Source organism: Schistocerca cancellata, chromosome 6 (genome assembly GCF_023864275.1).
Source record: "Schistocerca cancellata isolate TAMUIC-IGC-003103 chromosome 6, iqSchCanc2.1, whole genome shotgun sequence".
NCBI lineage: Eukaryota > Metazoa > Arthropoda > Insecta > Orthoptera > Acrididae > Schistocerca > Schistocerca cancellata.
In genome coordinates, this window is record NC_064631.1 from 283,836,857 (window position 1) to 283,849,618 (window position 12,762).

Sequence of the window (12,762 nt, forward strand, 5' to 3'; positions counted from 1 at the left end):
CGCTTTGATGATCAGTATGTACTACTAAGTGTGAATGCCAAATAAGTGTTTCACATTTTTGTGTACTCCAAATGACAGCTAATAATTCCCTCTTGTTTGTAGTGCAGGTCTCTGTTTGAGTTATGTAAGTAAACATAGATCATTCATTTCTCGTCTGTGTACATATCTATAATAGGATCCTGCTAGTCCCAAAATTGAATATAACTGTTTTACATTATGTGGTTTTGTATAATCCTTAATAGCTTTTATTCAGTCCAAGCCTGGTTTTATACAATTTGTTCACACTAGGTGTCCTAGAAACTTTATCTTCGCAACCTAAATGTTACTTTGCTAATTTAATAGTTATTCATTTTTCATAGAATTTTTGTGAATACGTGGTTAATAAACCACAGTGTTCCTCTCAAGTCTTGTGTACTAATAAAACTTTGTCTACCCAAATTAAAAGTTCTTGTAACAGATCTCTTCCCAGAGCTTGATAAAGCGCTCCCGTAAATACTGAAATAGAAATATTTAGTTCGAAAGATAACACTTTAAGTTGATAAGACTCCCAATTGCATAAAAATGCTGTATGCTGTTCAGAATCTTAATTTAATCTTACCCACCAGTAGCAGTTCATCAGATCCATTGAGCTAAAGCATTTGACTTCTTTGAACTTTGCCAATAACTCTTCTACTTACAGACCAAATCGCATTCAGTTTCTTTGCATCTATGTTATGTTTGTGTGTCCAACTTGAGTCACTCTCTGCCTGAAGCTGACTAATCTACTGGTGATGGATTACTGTAAACACTATGTTCTATTACTTGGGTGTGTATCATTTTGCCGATTTCTTCTTGTACCACTGTTTTTAAACTTACAAGGTGCTAGATAAGGTTTGCAAAAGAATGGTTCTTTTTTATCTTAAAACTACGTATATAGTCACCCATAATGCCTCATTTGTCTGTAAAAACTGCCACACAAGTACATATATTTTGATATAAATCATCCTTTTATTGTTCTGTTGATAAATCAGTTGGTGTATGTTAGCAGGAGACAGTTGATGTAAAGCTGTTGTACTGTCTTCCTCTAATGTTTTGGCACTAGCCACTAAACACAGCTATGTTAATAATTGGTTTTCATTGCTTACTAATGGATTTGGTTTAAAAGATAATGCAAAATTATAATTATCTAAATTACTCTTTAATGATGTTGTAAAAGTATCCAAAGTCACTTTGTACTTACGCAGCAATTCTACACCTAGTAATATTTTCATATTTATGCTAAGCACTAAAAGTAATGTCTGTATAAAAAAGAATGGGCCTACATTTATAATTGTTCAGGTTTCTTGTTTAAGTAATTGTACCAGTAATTCCTACTGTACACACACGTTACTGGTAAAATAGGAAATCCTTTTTACAAACAGTCACTAATTCTTCTGAATTGATATAAATTTCTACTTTTCTGTGTGCTACTTCCCCACTACTATAGGTTTTTGTACAATTTCCTTTATTTCCTTCTGACAACCATTCTGCAGTAAGCATTTCATGATTATAAGCAACAAATGTTTTTATGTACAGGCCGAATACTGATCGGTTGCATCCTGGATTTTGGCCCATTATCCAGAACTCACTCTTTTTCCTGTAATTATAATTGGACAATTATTCTGAACTATATTTGTACTAGGACTGGTTATGTCCCCATTCTTAGGTTTAGTGTTTGTGCTAGATGTATTATGGGATACAAAAACTTGTGAATTATCATGTTTCTTATCATGGGTTGTTGTCTTACTTAGATTCTTGTGTACTGTCCACTAATTAGCTTCTCTTTACTTTGCAAATGGCTCAATAAAGATATATCATTTTTGAAACTTCCTGGCAGATTAAAACTGTGTGCCAGACCGAGACTCGAACTCCGAACCTTTGCCTTTCGCGGGCAAGTGCTCTACCGACTGAGCTACCCAAGCATGACTCGCGCCCGTTCCTCACAGCTTTACTTCTGCCAGTACCTCGTCTCCTACCTTCCAAACTTAATAGAAGCTCTCCTGCGAACCTTGCAGAACTAGCACTCCTGAAAGAAAGAATATTGCGGAGACATGGCTTAGCCACAGCCTGGGGGATGTTTCCAGAATGAGATTTTCACTCTGCAGCGGAGTGTGCGCTGATATGTCTCCGCAATATTATTTCTTTCAGGAGTGCTAGTTCTGCAAGGTTCGCAGGAGAGCTTCTGTTAAGTTTGGAAGGTAGGAGGTGAGGTACTGGCAGAAGTAAAGCTGTGAGGATGGGGCGTGAGTCGTGTTTCATTAGCTCAGTCGGTAGAGCACTTGCCCGCGAAAGGCAAAGGTCCCGAGTTCGAGTCTCGGTCCGGCACACAGTTTTAATCTGCCAGGAAGTTTCATATCAACGCACACTCCGCTGCAGAGTGAAAATCTCATTCTGGGTATATAATTTTTGTTCACTTTATGAAAACTCTCATTTCTTTCTGTGTTTAACATATCTAATCCATCTATGAAGTGAGAAAATCATTGTTAGTCCATCCTCTATACCATATCCCTTATTGTACATAGTGTTATAGCCATCCCATTAATACCTTTATCAGAGGTGATTAGTGTAATGGATCATCTAAATATTTAGCTGTTGTAAGATGCCACTCAATTTACCTCTTATAAGTACCCCAAGAACTATTTTAATGTTTTGGAGCTAATAATCTGTTAATTTTTCCTGTGTGCTTGAACAGTAGAACTTTTTTGCTTCAAACTGTCTTGTAAGTCTTGCCAAGTGGGCCTTACCCTGTGCCACTGCATATCCGTTTAAATAACTTAATGCGAAATAAATTTTCTTGAGGTTATCCCACCTACTCAGTAATGATTGTGAGAAGATTCTTAAAAAGTATATCAGGTGAGCCTCCATCTCTGGCTTAAATTTAGGAAATTGGTCTGACAAATATAAACCACTTGCAATTTGCAACTCTCTCGAAATATCTTTAGAGACGCATATATTACTTGTTTACTTACCATTGCTTCATAGTTTCTCCTAATGTCCCATATCTTTTGAAATTCCTGTTGATGGTTAACATAGTCATCCATAAAAGTTGTCTTGCATTTACTTGATTCAACTGTATATTGTAATTTTTGTTCAACAAATGCTTGTAATCTTTCTTCTAAACTAGTTGAGGTAGATTGTCAGCTTGACATCCTATCTTGTTCTGATGCCTTTTTTCATTTCTTCATGTTTGAAATTTCGGTGTGTTCCTACTTAGTTTTGATTTAAATCTTAAAAATATTCCGGGAACTCGTTAGAAACTACTGAATATACTTCTGATAGTAGATTTTTTGTTTAACTCATTAACTTTGTGTTCTAATTCTGTTAATTTACTTCCATGTACTGTGAGCTTTGACGTGAATTAAGTTCTAAGAATTTCCTCCGACACTCTGTTATTCATGTCCAATAATAATAATAATATCCTTAGTCTTATTAATATTGTCAAGTAATATTTTATTGCTTTGTACAATTTTATTGTTGTTTGCTTCCAACATTCTTACTCTAATCCATTAATTTTCTATTATTATTCTCTATCATACTCTTATTTTCTTCTACAGATTTAAGTTGAAGGTGTTATATCTACCTTTCCCATCTCAGTTTATGCCTGTTTTTACATGCAAAATTACAGCTGAGACGTCGATACAATAGTTCAGTAGTTGATGTGTAGCAATATACTTAATTCCTAATATGCTATTACTATCTACATTCAATTACATGAATCAAGTATTTTATAGGATACTAAAAATAATTTATTCTTCTCACCAATTTTTGCTGTATCAAAGGTAGATGCAAGTTGCCAATGCAATGTCAACGTCTGCATAGTTGTTTTTGGCTGCTGCTGCTGCTGCTGCAACTGCCGTTTAACTCGCAGTGCAGCTTGTAGTCGATGACTAAGTGATGATTGATGATGCATTGTCTGCTATCTGCAATAACATTGGGTATCTTGTTCCCAAACTCTTGTAATGGTGTATGTGTCACAAATGTATGTACGTCATCGTAATTTGCTGCTGAATGTTTCTTATACCCACAATATATTACTCCTTTCTATGTGAAAATTAAATTTCAGACATCCAGATAATGTTTTTTGACTGAATTTGGTTAATAATTATAAAAAAGGGAGACAGTTTATTCATTGAGGTCCAGATCTCTGTTGCTGCTGTTGTATAGTTGCTAAGGGAAAAAAATACAATCTTCTTGACGTTATGTTAAAATCTTTGAAATTTATCCAATAAATTGTGATCTCCTCAGCATCCCTGCTTTGTTTCGCTGATTCGTCTCCACATACGGTGGGAAAAAAAAAAAAGTTGCTGGTTATATAATGTTATAAATCCAGACAGTGGCGTATTTCAGCTGTTGCTTGTGCTTGGTATGTTTCACCCGTATCGTATCCTTCACTCACTTTCATATTATTCTTGATTATGTAGGGTTGCATTTATGAACTTTCCTGGTGGTAAAGCTACTCTGTCCCAGAGCTGTGTACGAACTCTCTCTCTCTCTTCTGCTGGACTTTGATCTCTTGCAGGGTGATGCTGAGATTTGAGATCATGATGATTTCTTCGAGCAATGAAATAAACGTCGCTTTTCTGTATTTTAAATTCTTCCACTCTCACAAAGACAGATCTGCTTAATTACAACCCGAAATAGTCCAAACGTTCAACTCATGTATTAACATGAGCCGCGTATGCCGTACATCAAAGTTCCATAATTTTACATCAAAAAGTTATTCATTTGTTTCGGGTCTTTGTTGACATTGTTGATGGCCCTCTTCTCCAAGCCACCCATGACACCACCAATTCAGTGTCAAAGGGTATATTCATGGGCAGCAAATGGATGGTGTTTATCCCTTGAAGACTCACCATTGCTGTTGTTCTTACTGCTCACGCACCCTCTATCGTAAAAACAGACTGGGGCACACAGTATCTGCTCCTTTTTACTACAATATTTACCATTATCAGCTAACATGCTAATATTAATAGTGGAGCAGGGGTATTGATTGAACACCCTGTTACCTTACAGTAGATATGCACCTCCTCCCAGTATGAATATTAACGGTGGAGCAGAGTATTCGATAAAACTGCCTGTTGTGCTACAATGGATATGCACCTTCTCCCGGTATGAATATTAATAGTGGAGCAGAGTACTTGGTAAAACGCCCTGTCGTGCTAGAGTGGATATGCACCTCATTTACAATGCAGCAGAAGGCAATGCAGCAGCTGCTAGACAACGGTATATGGAATTGTTTCCAAACAGAAGAGTACGAAACCATCAGACTTTAACGGCTATGGACTGGAATTTAAGGTAAATATAGTGTGTGTAATGCGCCGTGGCTAAATCGGCTTCAGCTGGATGGGGTGGTTGTTGAGAACATCCTGGAATTGGTAGATGAAGGTCCAACCATAAGTAACTACCATATGAGTGCCAAAGTATGAGTTCCTCTGTCGGCTGAATGTGCCTGCTTCGGAGATAGTAATTCCTGCAGAAGGTACAGGGGCTGACACCCATATATTACTTCTGGACCTCAGAATTTCTGTCAGTGGTTACTCAAGCATCAGACCACGCAATGGGTTACTGCAGTGGTTAGCACACAGGACTCACATTCAGGACGACGACGGTTGGCTCATATCCTGCCATCTTGATTAAGATTTTCCGTGGTATTCTTAAATCACTTAAGGCAGATGCCAGAATGGGTTCCTTTGAAAGAGCATGGTTGCTTTCCTTCTCCATCCCTCCCTAATCTGACCCTGTGCTCAGTCTGTAATGACCTCGTAATCAACAGACATTAAACACTAATTCCCCTCCACCACACACACACACACACACACACACACACACACACACACACACACAACCTCCTGCCTTCTTCCTTGAGCACCATAGTGCTGATCCACTGTTCGGCTGATACTGTTTACGGATGAAAGCCTTTTTAACTGTACAGGTATCAGAAACACTACGTACCCATGTTGGTGTATGAGAATCCTTGCAGAACTACAGTATGAAGTTATCAATATCATTTTCCTGTGAACATTTGATGTGGGATAATAGACAGTCGGTTACTCATACTACATGTTATTCATCAGCACCTGACTGGCAGTGTGTCTACAGTTTTTGGAACATAAATTAGGCGATGTAGTTCATGATGTTAGACTCGCTACACAAAGCAGCTTATAGTTCATACATGGCTGTGTCCCTGCACTCTTCAGTCTGGAGGCAAGAGAGTATCTCGGCAGTGCGTTCCCCAGTGAGCAGATAGATCGTGCAGGACCAGTATCTTGGCCTACCAGATCTCAGTCTGGAGGCAAGAGAGTATCTCGGCAGTGCGTTCCCCAGTGAGCGGATAGATCGTGCAGGACCAGTATCTGTGCCTACCAGATCTCCGAATCTTAACCCCCAGGACTTCTAGCCTTGGGCCATCTCAAGGAGCTCGTGTATGGTGTTGCAGTTGGGAATGTAGCACAACTACAGCATCGAATTGAAAATGACTGTGCAGAATGAGATGAATGGTGCCCACAACATTCAGACAGTGGAAATTTGTTGAGCATGTCACTGACTTCATGTAGATGAACATCACTTTGACCATGTTTTGGGATAAATATACAGTACATAGTTCTGTTGAATTTAAAAGTCTCTTCATGTCGCTGCTTTCTGAGAAGAATTAGTTTTGTGTTGTGTATGTTGTACTTCTGATCCCTGTCTGTTGCACCACTCTAAAATAAAGCTATTTTGGACAAAACTTGATTTAACATTTTAGTCTTATTTTGATGCATACAGTACACTTAAAATGAAATGTACAGAAAGAAATGATAGCCTAAGCAGTAAAATTTGCCCATAAACACAAGTTTGCCTTGCACAAAAGAACACAGAAATAGCACACTTTTCGCTCACAGGGATATAATGGTGATGCTGCTCTATGCCCGATTTTAGCTTGATGCCTGGTGGAGGTAGGATAAACAAGAATACAACAACTTTGTTTGCATTACTCGAAATTTGTGTGTTTTTCATCTGAAGCTTGGACTCTAGCTTGAAACTTAGTTTGGACATCACTCCTCTAGTGGAACATATTTTCGATTGCGTACACTACATCAATGATTTATTTTCATATTACACCCTATGCAGTCTCAAGGCGCCACTTCGTTAGGCAATCTGATCCCGACAGTCAGTCATTTCACCTTCACTGCAGCGAGACTGTGTATCATCTTCTGTACTAACAATAAGTCGTAATTAACCTTACACTCCCGCATGCTTCAGTAAGAGAGAACCAGTTGACAAGTATGAAGTGAATGCAGCTGCTCAACTCTGACTTGTCATACCCATAGAACTACAGGGGGAATGAATGTTAGCACTGATGATACAGCGGCGCTTTGATTTTTAAAGTATGCAACCTGCAATATTAGACTTGTACTCTCTCCATTCCCGATCTCTAATTAACAGGACACCGATATTGATATAAATATACTGTTTGATACATACTTCATAATCACCTTAACATACCTTCTTTTATGCTGTATTCAATAATTATTTTCCATTTCATAAACAAATATTAGTATACCAAAAGTAGATTTATACATCAGTTATGGAACTCTTGGAGTAAAATAGATTACATCAGAAGTTAAATCTTGCGAGTAATATGCATCATATTCTCTTTTGTGTAAGTCTGTTGCACTAATGTGACCAGAAGAAAATAGATTGTAGCGTTCGTTGCATTGCTGTATGTATGAAAGTTGCACTCCAACAAATATGACTAAGACCAAAAAAAATTATTTTCACAGGGAAATGCAGTGCTGCAGCATTGGATGTTTTGGCAAATGTATTCCGAGAGGAACTGTTACCTGTTCTGGTACCTATATTGAAGGAGACACTATTTCATCAAGAATGGGAAATAAAAGAATCAGGAATACTTGCTCTAGGTGCCATTGCTGAAGGTACACAAACCTTGATATCTCTCTCTCTCTCTCTCTCTCTCTCTCTCTCTCTCTCTCTTTCTTTTCTTTCTCCGATTAGAGGATAAAACACCTAGCAGTCATGTGCATGTCAAGATCTCTTTGTCTGTTTGCAAGAAAAGTCTTATCAATTTGATGTTATAATAGTTATTACAGTCCAATCACATGCAAATATGAAGACAATTGAATCTTAACTTCAGTTTTTGCTGAAATGTTTACACATCTGATAGCAGTCTTACATGCAGAGAGTGTATCTTGAATCACTTTATTCGTTTGCAAAGAATAATATGAAAATTCCAGTTACATGCACTTCCACATTCAACTACAGGGAACTGGTAAATAAAAACCCTGTATGTTCCTTGAAAATTGTACCTAAAATACTTGTGGTTGGCTTGTAGGTCAGAACTGTGAACAGGTGAGCTGAAAGCAGTTAATTCATTTTCTTAATGTACAGGGCTATTACAAATGATTGAAGCGATTTCATAAATTCACCGTAGCTCCATTCATTGACATATGGTCACGGCACACTACAGATACGTAGAAAAACTCATAAAGTTTTGTTCGGCTGAAGCCGCACTTCAGGTTTCTGCCGTCAGAGCGCTCGAGAGCGCAGTGAGACAAAATGGCGACAGGAGCCGAGAAAGCGTATGTCGTGCTTGAAATGCACTCACATCAATCAGTCATAACAGTGCAACGACACTTCAGGACGAAGTTCAACAAAGATCCACCAACTGCTAACTCCATTCGGCGATGGTATGCGCAGTTTAAAGCTTCTGGATGCCTCTGTAAGGGGAAATCAACGGGTCGGCCTGCAGTGAGCAAAGAAACGGTTGAACGCGTGCGGGCAAGTCTCACGCGTAGCCCGCGGAAAATTGGCTCATGCCAGAACTGGAGACCGACAGCGCCGACTTCATCTTTCAACAGGATGGTGCTCCACCGCACTTCCATCATGATGTTCAGCATTTCTTAAACAGGAGATTGGAAAACCGATGGATCGGTCGTGGTGGAGATCATGATCAGCAGTTCATGTCATGGCCTCCACGCTCTCCCAACTTAACCCCATGCGATTTCTTTCTGTGGGGTTATGTGAAAGATTCAGTGTTTAAACCTCCTCTACCAAGAAACGTGCCAGAACTGCGAGCTCGCATCAACGATGCTTTCGAACTCATTGATGGGGACATGCTGCGCCGAGTGTGGGAGGAACTTGATTATCGGCTTGATGTCTGCCGAATCACTAAAGGGGCCCATATCGAACATTTGTGAATGCCTAAAAAAACTTTTTGAGTTTTTGTATGTGTGTGCAAAGCATTGTGAAAATATCTCAAATAATAAAGTTATTGTAGAGCTGTGAAATCGCTTCAATCATTTGTAATAACCCTGTATATATTGTATTTCACTATAAATGTCTTTTCAGCATAAAGAGTTGAGACACAGCTTGGGTGAACAAACATGGTAATGTATCCTTATTCTGACACTGTAAATAAAAAAGTCAACTTCAGTGAAAGACAAGAAAAGATGCAAGCAGTAATGAGACATTAACACTTTTTTGCACACATACCAGCATACATAGATGTAAATTGTGCATAGAACAGTTTCATGAACAAATTCAAATACAAAGAAAGAAATAGTATTTTTTTAAAAGTCTTCTGTCGTGCATATTCTGATGTAAGAAAATATTATTATTATTAATAAGCATCTGACTGAGAAGGGGAAGCAGCATATACTTGTGTGGCTCTCTTTCCCGTTTAGAAAGTGCTGCGTACCGTTGTGGAACAGTGAGGCTTTGTGCGAGCGATGTAGGATTTGAGAAGTGAAGTTTGCTAAGAAATTCCCAGATGTCACTCACACTGAAAATGTACCTAAGGGCCAGTTTACAAGAAGTTTGAAAAATATTACAAAGGGGGAGGGGGGGGGGATAAAAGTAGTATGTTAACGTTGGCCTTGACTGTTTTGTCCACACAATGACACTTCAGACAGGGTTGGACCTGTGAAGAAAAAAAAGAAAAAAAAACTTGGCACATAGAAAGTAAATGATTAAGGTTGTCAAACAACTAAAACAAACACAAATTTAGAGTAATTGACATTATAATTATGAGCTTGGATTTGAAACACACATAACATGCTAACACTTAGGTCAATAACAATGACAGAGCCTGAGTGGTTTGTTATGTCCATAAAAGTATAAATCACTTAGAAATGTCCATTCATTAACCACTGTGTGTTTTTCACACATACTAGTCTCACATGCAAGAAAATAACAGTATTTCTCAATATACTTAAACAAATTACAAATCTTATAATGGCACCTATGTAATGGTGCATCCGTATTATACAGGAGATAAAAAGTGTGATTTCGTCCGGCAGTGGACGATGGGTTGCGCACTTGTTTTTTATAATATTCAAATGTCTTCAGAGTCTGTCTTTAATATCGATGTTTCTACATGGGCGCTGAAATAGTCTATAGTATCTTAAGGCGCGTCAGTGGCGCTGTATTGATTTCTCCTTGTAAATCATCAAAATACATCATTACAATGCGTAGTTAAATATTATACATTGGCAAATAAATGGCTCTTGGCCTCTTTCATTACTCAAATCAGTGTTTTGTGTGATGAGATGTGGCGGTGTGCATCATCTCAATATAACATTGTTTTCCTTCACATCTTGATCAAAGAATGAAATAATTCACTTAAATGTATGAGATACGATCTTTTCATAGCACATATTGTGAAGTTGTACCATGCACTGTGACTTTGTAATGATGGGACATGCACCTTACATACTGTTGGAGGAGGTGACCCAAAAAGCATCTATACTACGGGGCCTGGAAGGAATTGTGATTCAGAAGACGGCATGCAGTTAATTTCAAAATCTCTAATTTCAGGGTATAACTGTGAAATGTGTCCTATGTACTGGTTTTTTTAGCCACTTCCTGCTCCACTTGAATTTTCAGTAGCTGCTATAGCAACAGTGGCCCCATTCGCACCTGTTGAAAATCTTTTAGTTAGAAATGTGTTAATAGCAGTGACTAGAAGTGCATTGTGCAATCATGTTGCTCTGTTCCAAGAAACCTACATACAGTGTTCAAACCCACGTCCGGCCATCCTGATGTAGGTTTCCCATGATATCTCTAAATCACTTCAGACAAATTTGGGATGGTTCCTTTGAAAGGGCCCGGCCGATTTCCTTCCTATCCTTCCCTAATCTGAACTTGTACTCCTTCTCTAATGACCTTGTTGTCGATAGAATGTTTAACACTAATCTCCTCCTCCTCCTCCTCCTCCTCCACCACCACCTACATACAATTTGATCTCCTGCGAAGGAACAAAGAACATTTTAACACCCTGTACTTTGTGTACAACTTTTCCAGATATATTAAAGTAAGTCTTTTCTGCATGTGAATCCTTATCTACCATGAAGGAAGCATAAGCTTTGCTTTCTGCACAGTGTCTTGAAAAATTTCCGTTTTCATAAAACATCACTCCGTCTTGTTTCACAGTGTTAAGTGAACATCTTTTGAGCACTTTTGCTTTCTGTATTTAACTGTTCTTTTTACATGTACTGTGTGCTCTGTGACACCAGAAGTAGCTGCTACTGTTGACAGTGCTCTGCGAAGGTGGAGCAAGTGTTAAAATGAATCTGTTCTCTGTGAGTTGAACTTCTTCATTTCTGAGTGTGGAGCTCCATTACATCAGAAAAATGTTTTGCACTGTTCACATGGGCACCCCACAAAATACAGGGCTTTTATAAATGTTCTTTGTTTCTTCGCAGGGGACCAAATCATATGAAGGTTTCTTGGAATACGGGTTGAGTACAGTAAGGACAGTGCACTATGCATTTCTTGTTACAACTGTTAACAGGGTTCTAATGAAGATATTTTCAACAGATGCTAATGGTACCATTGTTGCTATAGCAGCTTGCGAAAACACTTCGTTGGAGCAGCTGCAAGTGGGACAGTAAGTGGCTGTGAAACATGATGAAAACTGGTACATAGGACACGTTTTCCAGTTAGCGCATTAATGTAAAGATGTTAAGATTAACTGCATGTCTCCTTCTGAATCAAAGTTCCTTCAAGGGCCCTGAAGGAAAGTTGCTCTTTCAACATTTTTAATAAGAAGTGAAATTGTGTCTTACTTTCAATACGTTATATCAGCTTAGTGCCTTACATACTAGAGGCATAAAAATGGAGGTCTGTAGGTCAACTCATTACTAAGTACAGGGTGTCTATGACCCGGGAGATCCGGGAAAAACCCAGGAATTTTTTCATCCAGGAGAAAATCTGGAAAAACCCGGGAATTTTTCATTGTTTTAGTTTTTAGTTAAATTTTTGTAATTTGTCTGGTAAGAACCAATACTCTAACAAAGAATATTACTGTTTCTCGCTACTCCAGAGTAATATTGCAGCAATAAAAACGAAGTCAGAAAAAAGAAACGAAAATAAAACTTAAGTTGCAAAGGAAATGCACCATATACAACAACAAAAAACAGTCCTCATACAAGCGTCTGCCAACAGCAAAATGTGTGAAAGGCCTTAGGAAGACTATGCAATGTTTAATAACAACAAATTGCCTCCGATGAGTGTGACGTCACAATTGCTTACATTAGAATTGTTTGGGCGGTTACGAGCGAGCTCATGCGCATGTGGGTATTAGTACCTTCTCCTGCTTCTGGCTATAGAAGTGTGGCAGCAATAGCAGCAAGCAGCCAGATGCTATGCGGAAGAATTTTACTGGTGCACCTAAGCAGCCAATTCACGTATCCGCAACAAACCCGGAACTAGGGGGCCGGGGCATCATTCGTATTATTGAGACAA

General features: G+C 38.5%; 1 protein-coding gene across 1 annotated transcript in view; it reads left to right on the forward strand.

Annotated features, from left to right (window-relative positions):
• The window catches only part of LOC126088116 (transportin-1), a 178,659-nt gene that overhangs the window by 86,862 nt on the left and 79,035 nt on the right, over positions 1-12,762 (forward strand). Inside the window, exon 9 of the mRNA XM_049906215.1 lies at positions 7,782-7,934. Within this exon, the coding sequence (XP_049762172.1) occupies positions 7,782-7,934 (153 nt within the window). The remainder of the gene's footprint in view (positions 1-7,781; positions 7,935-12,762) is intronic.